This window comes from Canis lupus, chromosome 8, assembly GCF_048164855.1.
Source record: "Canis lupus baileyi chromosome 8, mCanLup2.hap1, whole genome shotgun sequence".
NCBI lineage: Eukaryota > Metazoa > Chordata > Mammalia > Carnivora > Canidae > Canis > Canis lupus.
The window spans coordinates 59,002,180-59,020,225 of NC_132845.1; the positions used below are offsets into that span (position 1 = coordinate 59,002,180).

The following is an 18,046-nucleotide window of genomic DNA, read 5'->3' on the forward strand; positions in this document are numbered from 1 at the left end:
TACATGTTCAGGGAAAAAGAAATAGGCTCTTCATTCCCCTCCAAGTGGTGAGTTACCAGTGTTGAGAAGGCGTGTGTGGGAAGGAGCTCCATCACTTTGGCCACTACCTCCAAGCTCTGGCGTAAGTACCGCTGCCACTCTGTCTGCTGCTGCGGGGGAAACACAAAAGGATCAGCTCTCCCAGAAAGACAGAGTCCTGTCATCTCCCCTGCCCATTTATCCACAACCTCAAGTCCACTCTCAGACATAAGATCTTAAAGAAATGGCTTATGATGGCACTGGGTTATTTAGTACTTTAAAAAGATCAATCTAGAGTACTTTTTTTCAATCCAATGAATTCATAAAAAGTTATGCCCTCAGCACAGAATCCACAAAGAATGATCTAATTCTTCTCTTACGGTCACAGGAATATGGATATTTTAAAAAGCTCCTGTGAAGTGCTCAAGCCTCCTTTCTGACGTCCTAGCTATAGGAAGTGGTCACTCATTCCTTAACTTCTGAGATAGTCCATCACTACCTTCCTAATCAGTATACGGACTATATCAATGCCACTCAAAGTATGGTCCACAGACTGGGCGGCACCAGCTTCTCCTGTGGGCTTATAGGTAATACAAATTCTGTGGTCCCCAGCTCCAAAGCAAAGTCTATTTAACAAGCTGTCCCAGTGATTTTTAACCATGCTCAAATATGAGAAGCACTGTACTAAATCATATGGTTAACAAGAAGTGAAGCTCACGTTTACCAAGCACCGACAATGTGCCAGGCATTTAGCCAATCCTTCTATAAGCTACCATCATATAACTGTCAGCACAGGCTAGTCAGACACATTCCTCTCCTTTTGGGAGAGGAGATTAAGGCTCAGAGATACTGAAGGCCTACATGTCTATCTCCTTTGGGCCTAAGGCCTTTGGGTTTCAAGTATAAGGCTCCTTCTAACCCAAACATGGCCACCCTTAAGGTCTCAACCATGCCACTGTCACTGTTATTTTGAAAATTCTACAGTGCATGGTGGTTAAGAAAAAGGATCATAAGAATTATGTCCTTCAACATATTTTCTTTATCCATGATGGGCACACCAGCATCAATAAATTCAAGATTGATTTTAAGACACTGATTTACAAAACATACTCAAGAGAGACTTCCTACCATTCTAGGCTTACCATTTAAGTTGTTCTTTATTTCCACCTGCATCCACCTGACTTTTGTTTGTTCCCCAGAATGGGGAGCAGAGGTGTGGGTGCGAGGCAGAGGAACTAGAGGAGGGCACAGCCCTTACTAAATCTCTCCTCATTGTGCATATGGTTTCTCGGCTTATATCTCTAGTTCATACAGATAAAAATGCCTGTCAACTTCATTTTATAATTAACCCAAAAAGATGCCTAGGATATACAGCTGACCCTTGAACAACAGGGGTGTGAACTGTACAGGTCCAGTTATATGGGAATTTTTTTTTTACTAAACAGTACAATACTGGAAATTTATTTTCTCTTATGATTTTAATAACATTTTCTTTTGTCTAGCTTAGTTCACTGTAAGAATACAGCATATATAATACATATAACATACAAAATACAGATTAAGTGACCGTTGGTTGATAAGCCTTCCAGTGAATAATTAGGCTGTTAGCAGTTGTGTGAGAGTCAAAAGTTATATTCAGATTTTTAACTGCAGGTGGTCAGCATCCCTAAGCCCCGCACCATTCAAGGTCATCTGTAACCTTCATATGCACAACTCAAACTGTAAGGCTACTTTGGCTCCAGAGCAGAGAGCTTACAGGTTCCAAGTCTCCGTTTGGACTCACACCAAAACACGACAATGACTAAGGTTGATTAGGACATGCCGCTTACATCGTCATCCAAAGTCTCGTCATCCAGCTCCTCCAATTGGGCCTGATTGTATCTGAACTGGATTCGATTCAACACCTCCGTGAGCAAGAGGACTAGAGCATCTTCGTACCTATGTGGCAGGGAGAAATTCAACATCAGGTGACAGCAGGCTTTTAGCCTAGGATTTTGAAAGGGTCTCCTGCACTATGAGAAAGAACAGCATCCCTGCTGGATTATCACATACAAACAGCATGTTAACTAGATTTAGTTTGTGGGCTAAGTGCAATGGTAGCAGGGGTAGTTATTCATTTCACTATGTTCCGGCACCTTCTTGATGGACTAACCTTTTATCATTAGATGATATCCTTCCTTTTCCCTGGCAGCCACTTTTTTGTTTTTAAAGTAGACTCTATGTTCAGCATGAAGCCCGATGCAGAGCTCCATCTCACACCCCTGAGATAAGACCTGAGCTGAGATCAAGAGTTGGATGCTTAACCGACCCACCCACCCCCCACCCTGCCCTGCCAGCAGCTACTCGTATTTTAAAGTCTGTTCAACCTGATATTAGCATAGCCTGAATCTCTTTTGGTTACTGCCTGCATGGAACAGATTTTACTTTCAACCTATTTGCGTCTTTGAAACTGGAATCTTACTATAGACAACATGTAGTTGGAACATGTTTTTTTAATCTATTCTGACAATCACTGCTTTTTAAACCAGAGAAGTTAATTCTGCACGTTTAATGTCATTACTGAAAAGGAGGGACTTCTGCTACTGTGCTACCTATTTCCTCCAAGTCATAGCTTTTGTTCTGTTCCTCTATGACCACCTTCCTTTTGTTTACCGATAATTCCTAGTGTGCCGTTTTCATTCTCTTGTCATTTCTTTCACCATGCATTTGTGGGTTATTTTCTCAATGGTTTGCTCTGGGGATTACAGGTAATTATATACAAACATCAACTTATACTAATTCAATATATGATTCAATTCAATAATTCAATCCTTTTAATACCTGTGAGAAGTAGGTGTCACTACTGGTGTTTTTCTGATGAGGAAATCAGAATTAATAAAAGTTAAGTAAACTGCCTGAGGTCACCAAGCTAGGTGATTTGAAGTTGGGGCTCCAGAATTCAACATTCCATGCTCTCCACATAAACCAACAATGATCTTTGATCCTGCTCCACCCACTCCCCAAAACCTTACCTTCAGTCAATTTTTCAGAACACTTAAAACCTAAAGTAAGAAATGGAAAAAGTCTGGGGAAACCCTGCCCTTTGACCTATATCTAAGAACTCCTCAAAGAAACATTTAAAGCCCCAGGCCTGGATATTTCCCACATGTGGTAAGAACCCACCTCAGAAGACACCAAGTTATATGCAGCAACTGCACCACAAGGACCAACAAACCACTAATTTTCAAGAACAAACCAGCTGCCTATCTGTCCTGAAACATTTCTAAGGTAGGTTCAGAGACTACTCCCACTCATAAAGCTGGGCACCCATGCCAGGCACTCAGCACCGATCTACCGCATACCTAGGGATGCTGGGGGCTGAGAGTGCACAGAGCACACTTCTCTGCCTGGAGGTTCTGCAGCAGGGGCACTGCAGGAAGACCCAGAGGTAGAGGGGGCACAGGCACACCAATCCTCCTGTGGGCTCCCTGTTCTGGCACAACTGCTTCAGTCAACCATGACCTGGCGGTAATAAATGGTTCCACTTTCCACTTCCCCATTCCTAGAACCAGCCTCATGCACTTTCAGAGGTACCAGCAGGTACCAGCAGATACCAGCTTGCACTCCCTCCTCTGAATATCAGCTCCATGGGGCCCTTCATCTGAGCTCCTATGGCAGCTGGGTGCTACCCTCTCCTCAGAGACCTGAGCTCTGGCTGCATGAGGCCTATCCCTCTGATCTAGATTTTAAAAACTCCACCTCTTTCGTTGTACCCTCAGCCCTTCGAGTGGGGCTGCTCCCTGTAGTTTTTATCTGCCTAATCTCGGTGTTTCCTTCTAGCTCTTCCAATCCTCCAACACCAGTGAAACTGGTAATTTCCTACACTGAATTCTTAAAATAATTAAGTCTGGTTTCCATTTTCCTGACAGGACCCTACCTAATAAACCATCTAATCCAATGCAGGTGAGTACCAGGACAAGCTAACCAAAGCTAAAACGTATTTAATGCCAAGATCAAATACACCATCTAGTCTAAGTTACAACTCCTGTAATGAGACACGTTAAAGACAGTCTAAAAACTCCATTAGGATCCTCCTGAACTGTCACATTGCAGTTTGGTGAGTGTAAGAGCACATTTTTTCCACTAAGACAGAAACACTGACCACCTCTCCCCCTCAGCGTTTGCAAATGATTTAACAACCTAGGCTAGATGGGTAACTGAACATGCCCCAGAAACAAATGCTGGCAGCGAAAATCACTAATAAAATAGGCAGTATCTATTGGCACTATCACTAATAAAATGGGCAGCCCAGGTGGCTCAGCAGTTTAGCGCCGCCTTCAGCCCAGGGCATGATCCTGGAGACCCAGGATCGAGTCCTATGTCAGGCTCCCTGCATAGAACCTGCTTCTCCCTCTGCCTGTGTCTCTTCTCTCTCTCTCTCTCTCTCTCTCTCTCTGTCTCTCATGAATAAATAAAATCTTAAAAAAAATAGTATCTAAAGGAAAAATTGCCAATAGTCTCAAAATCCTATTTCAGTAGACTTCAGAGAAAGTTAAGATCAAACACTTAAGCCTGGAGCTTATATTTGCCATTTGCTCAGACAAAAAATTCCTAAAGTTAGTTATAGAAGTTTTATGCTATAAATTGCTATGATGGACCAATGCATTTTCACAATTTTTCTAGGAAAGAAAATCTACTTCAGACTAAAGGGCAGATGAAACTTGTCATCTACAAATTACCTTGCTAAAAGGGAATTTAAAGACTTTGTATGCATAGGATAATCCTAAATTAGACCTAAAACCCTACTGGCAGTTAGCAACTCTAGCTGGGGGGAAAAAAAAATTATCACATAAAAAATTATACCCAACTAGGAACCAGGCTAAAGCACACTTAGATAGTAACTGCTCCCCCAAAGTGTTTGATGAAGGCGGGGAGAGTGTATGGGTGTAACAGACTCTGGTGACCTACCCAATACCCTTTCTTCCTTTCTCTTTCAGTTAGACAACTGAAAGAGGCACTTCAGTTAGACAACTGGCACTGAGGCAACTGGAAGATTACCATTTCCCAGCCTCCCCTGTAGATGGCAGTGGTTGAGGATATAACTAAGAGAAGTCATTAGGCCAAGCCTCTTTCAGAGCATCTTTTGTCCAATTTCTCCCTTTCTCATTCCTGCTACCTGAATCAGAATCGTGGGTATGGGGTCTGTAAATGCAGCATCCATTTCTAACCACAAGGTGACTTTGGAGATGGAAGTCATGCCTGAGGCTGGTAGGATAAACAGGTAAAAGGACCCAGAATATGAGTCAACATACAAAGAATGTGGAGGCACTGACCATTTATCAAGGGAAAAACAACCAACAGAAGCTGATTTCAAGATGATGGCACACTGGAATTACCAAAGACTTTTAAGGCAGCTATTACAACCATCCTCCATAAGGCTTTTCAGATAGAAGGTGCTAGGGACTGAATTGGGTCCACTCAAAATATTTACATTGAAGCCTTAACCCCATTTAACTTTGGAGATAAGGCCTATAAAACGGCCAGTGGTATTTTGTTATGGCAGCCTGAGCTGATTAACACAGAAGGTAAATGACCACGAGAATGATACCTGGAACCTCAAGAATGAAGGACAAAAGCAAGAGAATTGGCAAGTATTTCGGTAAATATCATTTCTCTAGTATTTGCTCCTCTTAAGATCTTTAAAAATATTAATGATGGATGAAAGCAAAAGTAAAACATTGATGGTGTTTTCCATGAATATAGATGTAAAACATGGCAACCTCAATACAAAGAAGGGAGGGCAAAGGATCTATGTGGTGGTGAAGTTTCCACATACACTCGCAGTAGTGAAATGTTAATGTGAAAAGCAGATATACTATAATACCAGAGTGACCTCTACAACACTCAGAGGTATCATCAAACAACAAAAAATTGAAAAGGGAAACTAAATTTGTGTGAAACTAACAGAGTCTCCGAATAAATGAAGCAAAAATAATAGGGCTGAAAGAAGACATTGTAAATCCAGAATTATACCCAGAGAACCTGCCTCTCTCCTGCTGACAGAACATGACAGAGGACACACAGAATGCCATCCGCCAACCTGACCTAACCGACATCTACAGAATACCTCACCCAACAACAGCAGAATACACACTCTTGTCAAGTGCAGTATGGACAATCACCAAGAAAACTAAGTCATAAAACAAACCTTAGCAAGTTGAAAAAAACTGAAATCATACAAACTATCTTTGCAGATCACAGTAACTAGAAAATAGTAACAAGATAGATGGGAAATCAAATATTTGGAAGTTAAACAAAGAGATGAGCCCAAGAGAAATCAGAAAATCTCTTCAGCAAACAAAGGAAAATAGAACATATGACAATCTGGTAGACACAGCTAAAGCAGTGCTCAGAGGGAAATTTGTAGCATTACATGCTTAAACATGCAATGGAAATAAACCCATAGATCTGTGTGCCTTGAGCCACAAATATGATCCCAAAGCACTCTAACGTCTGAGTTAAAAAAAAGCTGTACATGGTGGGGCAACTACATAGTAGGTGTTCAGTAAACAAATGATAAGTCAAAGTACAAATGAGCAAAAAAAATGAATAAATGCACAGGCAAGAAACAGACAAAAGTCTAAATCAGGTGACTACAAAGGACTGGAGCAGAACCCTGGACCACTTTCTCAACTCAAAGAAATAACCAAGACTCTACTCATTTACTCTCTGGGGCCATCAACAGCATGGATTTTTCCTCACAGGACCTAGAAATCTACTAGAGCCCTGACACAAACCTAGTTAACTAGTTAACACCTTATATTAACTGTTATCAAAATGCCATGTGCTGTAATGGCACTTCCTTTTTCTTAAGCAGAAAAACCCACCCGGAAAGAAAGGGCAGCAGGTTTTCTCACGCTCACCCACAGTTGTTTACAGTCCAACCCAGTGTCACCCGGAATCCCTGGATGGTCTGTGGCTAGTACTTGCCAGTACTCTCATGACAAAGGGGCTAACAGGACATGACTCAATAACTTTAGGTTGCTTAACTCCCTTCAGGTTTCCTCATCTTCCTGTAAAAATAAGTTTCTACACAGGTGGCTGCTTTCACAGTGACAAGCAGAGAAGGGAGTGAGGGAGAGAGAACAGAAGAAAACCAGAACTTATTCACAAAACACCTACTGTCAGCCAAGGTACCAAACATGTACTGGTTCACTTCCTTTTCTCAACAGCTTGTAAGTAGGCACAACCCTCCCCAGAGTACAGCAGAGGAAAAGGAGCCTGAACTTCAGGTCTTCTCAAACCACCACCTGAAAATGGTCAATCTGGACAATGAACTCCAGCAGTAGCTTTGTTCAGCTGGCAATGTTACTGAACACATTCCTTTGACAGTGGGATGCAAGTCCCCAGCAGCTCTGATCAAGAAACTCTGGAGCATTCTCAGTGAATAAAGAACATGCACAGCTCCAATGCTCCTAGGTCCAAAAATAAATCCATGTACATTTGTGCTTCTAAATTTATAGCCTACAATGCCTACACCACTTTGTTGTGATGAATGATGCAAAACCTATAAACCACAAGGGACAGGAACTGAGTGCTGCCTCTGTCACTTAACCACACCTACGTTTCCCATTTAAGACACCAAGAAAACATTCTTGACTAATTCCTGCAAGATCAGTTGCTTCTAAAATTCTGGCACAAGCCACAAATGTGATTCCAAAAGCACCTCAACTTCTTTCAGATGAATTTTGTCAGCTGAAAAACATTTGATCCCATTTATGAGCTTTATTAAAATGAGTGGGTCATTACCAGTAGACAGCACTCTTTATCAGCTACCTCTGCAGAACAATACATCTCTGACATATTAGGGTCTCTTAGAACCTAGAAGAGTGGTTGCCACATTTCAAAACTTTCATTTAAAGAACTGAGCATACATCTGCATAAATATATAGTGTAAGAGGTGACAGGAAAAATATAGACATTAAAATTCAACTATTTTCTTTGTGCCCCTCAGGGGACTACCTTATACACCCTTCTTTGCAGCCTGCAACCCTAGACCCTAGGCAATGTCTGATCAACAGTTTCCAGTTCCCAGGGTGATGGTTATTATTCAATGGTTTAAAAAAAAAAAAAAAACCCACAGACCAGCTTTGAAGGTTTGGGGCTTTTGTTTTGTTTTTTCAAGGGCATAAAAGTATTCTAAGTGTATATACTTTAAAAAACAAAGTCAGGGCAGCCCCGGTGGCGCAGCAGTTTCGTGCCGCCTGCAGCTCAGGGCATGATCCTGGAGACCCTGGATCGGGTCCCATGTTGGGCTCTCTGTATGATGCCTGCTTATCCTCCCTCTGCCTGTGTCTCTGCCTGCCTCTCTCTCTCTCTCTCTCTCTATGAATAAATAAAATCTTTTAAAAAATAAATAAATAAATAAATAAATAAATAAATAAATAAATAAATAAAATTTAAATTAAATTAAATATCATAAAAAATTAGAAAGTCTCATTTAGAATGATGATCAAACGATCAATGAGAAAAATTCCTAGAGTTTAAAGTGGTCAGTCATCGCCCCTGACAACTGTGACATCAGATGATAGACGCTTGCGCAGGCAGGTCAACATGTGCAGATAGAGGGCCCAATCACTTAACTCCACAGTCATCGGCAAAGGGCAGCAACATCTCCTGTTACTTATTATCACAGTTGTGGGCATCACTGTGACCAATGATTGAGTGCTTTAAACAGGGTAAATACTGTGCCAGGCAGTTTATATACAAGATTTCCTTGAATTCTAACCATCCTGCAAGAGATATCAGCATGCGTATTTTGCAACAGGAAATGTGATCAGTATATAACTTGACCAAAAGTAATACTGCTCCCATGAAGCAGCAAAGGAATTTAAATTCTAAACCACTGCTTCTTCTGTTGGTACAATAATGTGCACAAGTGTATATTTAATACTAATAATCTGCCAGCACATACTTTCTCAATGAAACCATATTCTCCACACCTAAAACACATTTGTACTGTGCTTTAAAAAGCATTTGCATATTAATCATTTCCTCAGTTTATTCTTCCAACAAGCCTGGGAGATGTGAAAGAATATCTACCACTAAATATAGCAAAATCAGGCACAGTCCCAGAACTAAAGGACACAACTGTTCAGCATACAAAATAGAGAATAGGGCGGAAATACCTTTTCTTTGAAGAATCTCATTCAAAAACACAATTACTTATAGCTGGCAAATTCACCAAAAACAGGATCTACTGTTATGTAATGAAGTTTCAGATACAGGAGTATACTACCCATAAAGCACATTTGACCCGTTACCATAGCAACTTAGAAGCTATTTTGCAATCACAAAAATAATGTTTTGGGAACAAAAGTGCAAATTTTAAACTTGGAATGCAAATAATCTGTTTAGAATGTTTAAAACTCATAAAACCTCAGCAATACAAAGCGTTTTAAGAGGGTCAGTCCAACCTCTTCCCAAATAGGGATTCGCCTCACCATCTCCATTTGGCATATTTTTGGGGAAGGGGTGTTCACTGTCTCCACCACCAACCACTGATGCCATTTACTGAGCAAACATTCATAATGTGCCAAGCATTCTAGATACATTAGCTCATTATTTCATTTCTGAAATGAATTAACTATAATATACAGGAAATACACCTTCTGCCTGCAAGTAAGAAAAATGACCTGAGAAACACATGGAGGGGAAGAAACATTCTCCATTTTGTTTTTTAAAGATTTTATTTATTCATGAGAGAGACAGAGAGAGAGAGAGAGGCAGAAACACAGGCAGAGGGAGAAGCAGGCTCCATGCAGGGAGCCCGACGTGGGACTCGATTCAGGGTCTCCAGTATCACGCCCTGGGCTGAAGGTGGCACTAAACCACTGAGCCACCCAGGCTGCCCCCCATTTTGTTTTTAAAAAATACAATAAAAAGTACAAAGTAGCTATCGCTGGACTGTGGGATTATGGGTAACTATATTTTTTTTTATCTTTTCCTAGTTTTTAAAATACTTATTTTTCACAACAAGCCTTTATTACTTTAAGGAATTTTCAAACACATACCAAAAGAGCAAGAATATAATAAACCCCAAGTTAGCATCAATACAGGTCAACATCAATTATCAACACATGGCCAACCTGCTTTTCCCTCTATCCCCAGTGGATTATTTTAAAGCAAATCCCAGATGTCGTATCATTTCATCTAATAAATACTTCAGTTTTTCATCTCTAAAATAGGGCCATTTAAAAACAAACTCATGAAAACACTGTCATATCTAAAACATTAACAATACAAATGACTTTTTTAACCAGTAAAAAAAAATGTTTTAAGAAAATGAGATAAAAGGGAGAAAAAAAAGAATACAGATATGCACAATGACATTAACTACCTAACCAGCTTATGTGACCTGGTCTCACTGAAGAGGTTGGGCTGCATGGCTGCCCCTTCAGGCCACAGGAAAAACTGGCAAAATTTTCTATTTCTAGTTATCAATGTTTCTGGGGTTTACCTGTTGAGAACTGCTTCCTTGTCTCCCAGACGGCTTTTAATTTTACTTGTCAGATAGTCCAAAAAGAGCGTCCAGATATCCAAACAAGAGAAGTAACCTTCATGAGTAGGCTATGATGCAAAAGAAATCCAGACAATGAGATTACTTAATGCGACTCCTCCTTAGAAACACACCCACCAGTGTTTATTTCCACCAGAATGGTACAACCATAAGCCTAGATTCCCTCTGCTTCCAGGTAACCACAACTGGTGTCTTTTAGATGGTCTTCATGACTGGGCCCTGGTGATCCTAACAAGACAAGGGTGCCATGGAACAAACACATCATTAGGCAGGACAACCAAATTACAAAATAAGCAGAGCAGACGCCAACCTTTAAATCTGAGATTGACTGGGGTGTGGGGGGAGGGACCCTCAAAGATGATCCAATTCAAATCTGTTTTAAGAGAAAAAGAAACTTAGATCCAGAGACACAATCTATTCAAGGTCAGGAGTAGGAGCAGGTCCTTCTACCCCCAACCAATGCTCTTCCCAATACATACCCTTACAAAACCAAAAACAAGCTCCAGTGGCTCCAAAGGTGACAAGTTCACATATCTGAAGGTTAAGAAAGTAACAGCTGCAGTGTTCCTACAGAGCAGACCGAAAATGAGCTTCAGTCTGGCCCTCGGGCATCAAATCCTCTGCAGAAAGAGAGGTAGTCCAACAGACTAATTGCAAGCTCTAAACAGATGTTGATAAAGACAAAGTAAAGAGAGAAGAGCAAGTCTTTGTAGGATCCTAATGCTCTGATTTCTCAGATTCTATTTCATGCAAAATCCAGACACTATATTCTCCAAAATCTAGTCCTTCTTGCACATATTCTATTTCAACTTGTGACCCTCAATCCCTTCTATATTCACTCAACTTCTTGCTACCTCTGAGAGCTCTTTGGTTTTGTGATTACATCACTGAACCACATGTCTGGTGGCAGGATCAGACAGGAAAAGAAACAATGCCATCATCTTCTGGGATCAGTTTCCTTCCATTTCAGATCCACTAGGAAATCCAGAGGCTTACGAGGGCATATATGGGATTTACGCATTGGGTGGTAGCATGAGATGGGAGTTCTGTACCCAGGCTGAGTCTGAGACAGAAAAACTAACTTATTCAGGAGCAGACTAGGAGAGAGTCCAACCTCAAAACACCCAGGGTCGCCCTGGAACTGTAATGCACAGCTCAGTAAGGACCACTGACAGGACCGTCAAGAAAACAAAATGACCATTTCCTGTCTCCACTTCATCCTTTGCAAAACCCACTATATCCAGGACATGAAATGAGCCAGAATAAGGAGAAAAAACAATAAGCCATGTGGAAATAATATGGGTAGCTTATAGACAGGCACTCAACTTGCACAGCCAGGAGATGGAATCTTTACTAGCTGCAGCTTGATGAGCTTCCTGTAGGTCAATCACTCAGTTGTCCCTCCTTGGTTTGAGAACACCCACCTTCCCCCCTCCATAGAACATAACTGATCAGATGCATATGGAAGTGCTTTTGGTAAAAGTCACTACACAAACCCAGGGCTTATGGTTATGTCAATGTACTTTACCGTTACACACATCCTCTCCATGCCTTTGAATTGAGGATATATCACGTGGCTCAAGACCAGAAAATAAGGTGGGCAGATCCACCCTCTGCAGGACCTGAAACTTCTTCCTACTGCAGGGCCCGCTGTGAGGCCTTGTGTGCTGCCCACAATCTCACCTTTGACAACTGCTGTGGATACAGATCATTAAGGTCACATAGATGACCTCCAAAAGCTGCACTTTTGCAGTCATCCAATGTTCAGAACCCTCACAGACCCATTTTAAAAATGTACCTATACTCAGACTTATTTTTCATGCTCAAGGGCTAACTAATCACTAAAGATCCAAACAAGTTTCTTCAAGAAGGGTAGTGATACCACCCTTCTCTCTCCAAGCACTTTACAGTGGTTATCTGCATTGGTCTATTTGATCTTCATAATAGCCCTGGAAAGTAGACAGGTGTTTTTCTTCTTCCCATTTTACAGATAAAGACAACAAAGCTCAGAAACAAAGTTACCTGCTCAAGGTGATGAGATAAGAAACAGAAAGAGAACTAGAACATGGAACTTAAGACTCCTGGTCCAGAGCCCTCGCCCCCATGCCACACTACCCCAGGCACTATTTTAAGAAGGACAGGCAGGTGTGGGGTGGGGGGTGAAAAACGCAAGACCAAGAATGCCCTGCTGACGATATGCTAAGAGAAGGAGCAGGAAGATGGAAATAAGACAGAAATCAGATGCTTCTAGGGACACCTCAGCAAGGAACGCAACAGTGGAGGCAAATATCTGCTCAGCCCAAGGGGCTAGAGACACTGCAGCAAGATGCTTTGGTTAAAAAAAAAAAAAAAATTGTAGGAAAGGAAATGAGAGGAAAGAATCACAGAAAGATACTAACATCATCTTTGTCTCATTACTATTCTTTCAATATATGATGACCAGTACTAAAATTTCTTATGAATTTTCTTTAAGTCATCTCTATACCCAGCATAGGGCTCCCCGAACTCATGACCCTGAGATTAAGTGTCAGACAGCAGATGCTCTACTGCAGAGCTAGCCAGGCACCTCTCTATGAATTTCAGAAACAAAAGGCAGAAACACTTGAGTATACTCATAACCCTTTAGACAAGAGGAAAGAACATTTTCCCACTTCATAGATAATTAAACTGTAATAAAATAAGATCACACAGTTAATGAATAGATGAGAACTTAAAGCTGAGAGCACTTCATTTCTTATTCTTAAATCTTACCCCAAAGAACTCGCTCCTGATCCTGGAGTGCACACTGCCACCTTTTTTCAACCCTGCCTCTCCAGTAAGGGGCAGCCCAGCCTACAGCAAACTGCACAGAGCACCTTCCAGCTTCCTGCTCCTCTACCGGATGCTCAAATCCGCTTCAGCCTGGACCTCAAAGGACACCGACACCCAGAGTAAGAGCCTGCGCCTAGTAAGCAAGGTTCACATACAGCGGACCAAGAGAGTACAAAGGAGCTTGGCTAACAGTGAACTCAGGTAATGGAGGAAGAAAGAAGCTTGTTTGCTTCATGACCAGACCCATTTCTTTTCCCACTATATAAATACAACACATATAAATATATACTGACACTACAGTTCAATGGAAAACGAACACATACGATTCTAGAGAGGGGATCACAGAAGATAACCACTGGGCCAGATTGTGAAGATGCCCACCACAATCTTCTTAGGTGAGGAAACTAATCTAAGGAAATTAAGAAGACTCATCCAAGGACACAAGCCTCAAAGAAATAACCAGAGCTCAAACTCTGAACTGTTTGTTGGGTCCAGGTCCAAAGAAGTAGGCATAAGACCTACATACTTTAAAACTTGTATTTAGCTTTTTTCTATACCGCACATAAAAGATAGAAAACTTTACATAGAGCAAAATGGCAAAATATTTTCATTCCATTTTTCCACATAAACTCCTTCTTCCTGACCGCACCACTTGCTCCTCATCTCTTTCATTTCTGCTACAGACTCTTAAGTATCTACCAAATCCTTTCCTCCTGGTCCCTTTGCATCCATTTCTTTGGATCCATCTCACAACACTCCCACCTTGAATGCTTCTCTCCTATCTCCTCACCCTCCCACTTCTCAACACCTCTTCCATTCCTTCTTAGGTCTGGTGAGCTCAGCATGCTGCCCTTCCTGCTCCACACCCACTGGCCCCATCAGACATCTTGACACTTCCTCAGCCCTGGTCCTCCTCCACCTGCACCCTCCCTGCTGCTCCCAGGAACAGTTCACCCATACCCATTGGGGGCACTACTTCTATGTGCCCTGAGAGAAAACCTAGCTCACCACCAAAACCTCGCTCTAAATTCCCAACCACATACACACCCCTGCTAGCCTAGGCCCATGTTTCTCTTCCAGCTTCATTAAGCTACAATGTTAGTGGTTTAAACCACCTAAACAGTCTATTTATAAAATCACATGCCCTAACTGACCCAGTAATCATCCCTAGGATACACCAACAGAAAGAGCTATATAGGTACACCCAAATGCATGTACAAGAATGTCTACTGCAACACCATTCCTGATCACCGAAAACCAAAAGCTACCCAAATCAAAAGTGGAATGGATTTGCAGATAATGACTTATTATAAGCAATGAGGGCAAACCACTGCCACACACAACACAGATGAATCTCACAAACTGACGCTGAATGAAAAGGGCAGACAAAACAAATACTGGATACTTCCATTTAGAAAAGTTCTCAAACAGGCAAAACTAATCTGGGATGTTAAAGGCAGGGTTGGGGTTACATACTGGGAGAGGGGAAGAAGTGATTGGGAAAGGACACAGGGGGGTGCTGGCACTAAGTCCTATTTCTTGATTAAGGCGGTGGTGACATGGATTTATTCATTTTGGGAAAATTCACCAAGCTATCCATGTATAACTTGTGTGCTTCTCTGTTTATGTGTGATATTTCAGTAAAAACCTTATTCTATGGGACACCTGGGTGGCTCAGCGGTTCGGTACCTGCCTTCAGCTCAGGTCATGATCCTGAGGTCTGGGACTGAGTCCTGCATCAGGCTCCCTGCGAGGAGCCTGCTTCTCCCTCTGCCTGTGTCTCTCCCTCTCTCTCAGTCTGTGTCTCATGAATAAAAAATTAAATCTTTAAAATAAAAAACTTATTCTAAAGACACAAAAGGAGGAGCTCTGAATAATGTACAGAATTACTGAATCACTATATTGTACACTTGAAACTAATGTAACACTGTGCATTAATTATAGTGGAATTAAAAATAAATCTCACACATACACACACAAATGCATAAGGGATAGGGCATGATAGAAATGTCTAAAACCGGGGATCCCTGGGTGGCGCAGCGGTTTGGTGCCTGCCTTTGGCCCAGGGCGCGATCCTGGAGACCCGGGATCGAATCCCACGTCGGGCTCCCTGCATGGAGCCTGCTTCTCCCTCTGCCTGTGTCTCTGCCTCTCTCTCTCTCTCTTTCTCTCTCTGTGACTATCATAAATAAATAAAAAATAAAAAATAAATTTTAAAAAAGAAATGTCTAAAACCAAATTGTGATAATGGTTGCACAAGTCTATAAACTGAGTATCACTGAATTATACAATTACAATGGGTGAAGTTCATAAGATGTAAATTTCAATTTCACTTCAATAAAGCTTTTAAAAAATGTGTGTGTGTGTGTGTGTGTGTGTGTGTGTGTGTGTATAAAAGACATTGGGTCAAACTCAATTAAGGCATGGACTTTGCTTGTGAGGGTTATATGCCTAGCCCCTGATATACAAGATGAGCTCAAAAAGTATCTGTCCAGTGCAGGTAAAAATCGGATCCACCGGGATCCCTGGGTGGCGCAGCGGTTTGGCGCCTGCCTTTGGCCCAGGGCGCGATCCTGGAGACCCAGGATCGAATCCCACGTCAGGCTCCCGGTGCATGGAGCCTGCTTCTCCCTCTGCCTGTGTCTCTGCCTCTCTCTCTCTCTCTCACTGTGTGCCTATCATAAAAAAAAAAAAAAAAAAAAAAAAAAAAAATCGGATCCACCAAAACTTAACTCTCGAGAGCTTCACTACTTAACATCCTTATCGGAAGTTTTAACAACAGTTACAGAATAGAACGAAAGATTATTTCCATCTCTTGCTTCTCCAGCAAAACAGTGGTTAAGTACACAAACTCTGAGTTCAAGTCCTGGCCCCATCACTTACTGACTATATGACCCTGAGCAAGGTACTCCCTGTGCCTCGGTTTATCTGGAAAATGGAGATAGTTAATAATACCCACCTCCAACAGCTGTTGTAAAGGAGACACGTGTTCATCTTCACAAAGTAAGTAAGCACTATCTAAATGTTTGGGAGGTAAAGAAGCTCTTTCCCCTGAAAACGAGAGAGTAGACTTCTTGCGGGAGGAAAGGATGGGCAGTTCTGGTGTTTTACCTGATGAAATGTGTACTTGAACAAAAGCGTCAAGAACTCCACCACGGGAAACTGGGAGTAGGACTCGATTCTTCTCAGGTGAACACTCACAAAGAGCCGGAGGAAGTCAGTAAACTTCTCGATGTAGCTAGTAAGACAAGAAGACAAGGGGTGACAATCTGAAACCCAGCCATCTCCTTAGAAAAGAACTCAAATTCAAACCAAATTTCTTTCAGTACAGAACTACATAGATTTAAAATATAGTTTCAGTTAAAAATATAAAGGCCTGCAACAATTACCTACAGGTCAGGCAACCCTTCATTCCATTACCACCTGAAACATAGCAGAAAAGCAACTTTAATCCTCAGACACTATCTCGTAAGGCATCTTATAAACTAGTGCTCTCAGAGTTTCTAACTCCTTCATATTATGACCCCATTCAAGTGAAAGGAAATGGTACTAAAAAGTTGATGGGCAGAGCATGTGCATCATTTCAATGTGGCAAGTCTGGGAGGCTTTGCTATGAGGCCAAAATATTAAAATGAATGTGCTAAGAACAAAAACAAAACAAGGCTAGACCAAAGACATGGCATCCAGGTAAGGCATATGCAGGCTTGCAACCTAATGCTCTTTCTTCCCACCTCCTTACCCCGCCCTCTAGCTCCTGGTGCTAATTAAACATAAGTACATCCTGGTCCACTCTGAAAGTGATTGCAAAAATAAGGGAGGAGGGCTGCCCAGGCTGGACAGGCCTCGGGGACAATTTAGTCTGGTGCTTCATTGGACAGATGAGGCCCAATGAGATAAAGTGACCCGCCTGAGGTTGCTGGGCCAGCTCACAGCAGAATGGGACCCCCCATCCACTCCCACGCCAGTGCTCTTTCCTTTCACAGCACAGTGACTCCCCAATTCATGTGTATTCCCAGTATCATTTCCCAGAGGAGAGTGAGTCCCAGCTGCAAGGATAAGAGACTGCTGTTACTAAACACACAGCACATCATCACTCACATTTCAGAAACTGCATTATAAGCCCCTTGATACCAAAAGGTGATTAGAAAATGAGATGGACATACCTCCATAAATCACATTTCGGAGACCAATAAACAATATAAAGACTCACTACAGGCCTTAGTCAAAAATTAAATCATGGTTACAGGCAACTCTGAAACTCACCACTGCAAAAAGCTTTTTTAAAAGCAAGGATTATGCAATAATAAAAGGGGAGAAAAAGACTACTACTCAGAAGAGCAAATTGGCCCATAAACAAAATGTCCTGTATTGTTCCTGAGACCTAGCACCCTGGAGGCAGCCAACCCAGCTATCTGGCCTCTGCACAGCTAGCTAACACATATGTGTAAGCATGTGCAGTTAAAAAAAAAAAAAAACAGAAACAAAAACATTAATTTGCTTGATAAGGAGAATGGCCGTCTCTGTGGATCATGGGACCAAGTACTTGAAACATAGTAAGGCATTCAAATCGCCTGTTTTTAGAGTCAAGTGTGAGACTTCTCTCTGATGCCTCAGATCATGAATACTCAAGAGCAGGAGCTCCTCATTCCTTGCTCCACG

General features: G+C 41.8%; 1 protein-coding gene across 8 annotated transcripts in view; it reads right to left on the bottom strand.

Moving 5' to 3' along the window:
- The window catches only part of XPO6 (exportin 6), a 102,197-nt gene that overhangs the window by 29,462 nt on the left and 54,689 nt on the right, over nt 1-18,046 (bottom strand). For 6 of the 8 annotated variants that reach the window (XM_072836281.1, XM_072836285.1, XM_072836287.1 and 3 more), the window contains 4 exons: nt 16,499-16,625; nt 10,517-10,626; nt 1,848-1,956; nt 57-149 (listed from right to left, as the gene is read on the bottom strand). In XM_072836281.1, the coding sequence (XP_072692382.1) occupies nt 57-149; nt 1,848-1,956; nt 10,517-10,626; nt 16,499-16,625 (439 nt within the window). The remainder of the gene's footprint in view (nt 1-56; nt 150-1,847; nt 1,957-10,516; nt 10,627-16,498; nt 16,626-18,046) is intronic. The other 2 variants (XM_072836286.1, XM_072836280.1) reach the window with 1 other exon arrangement.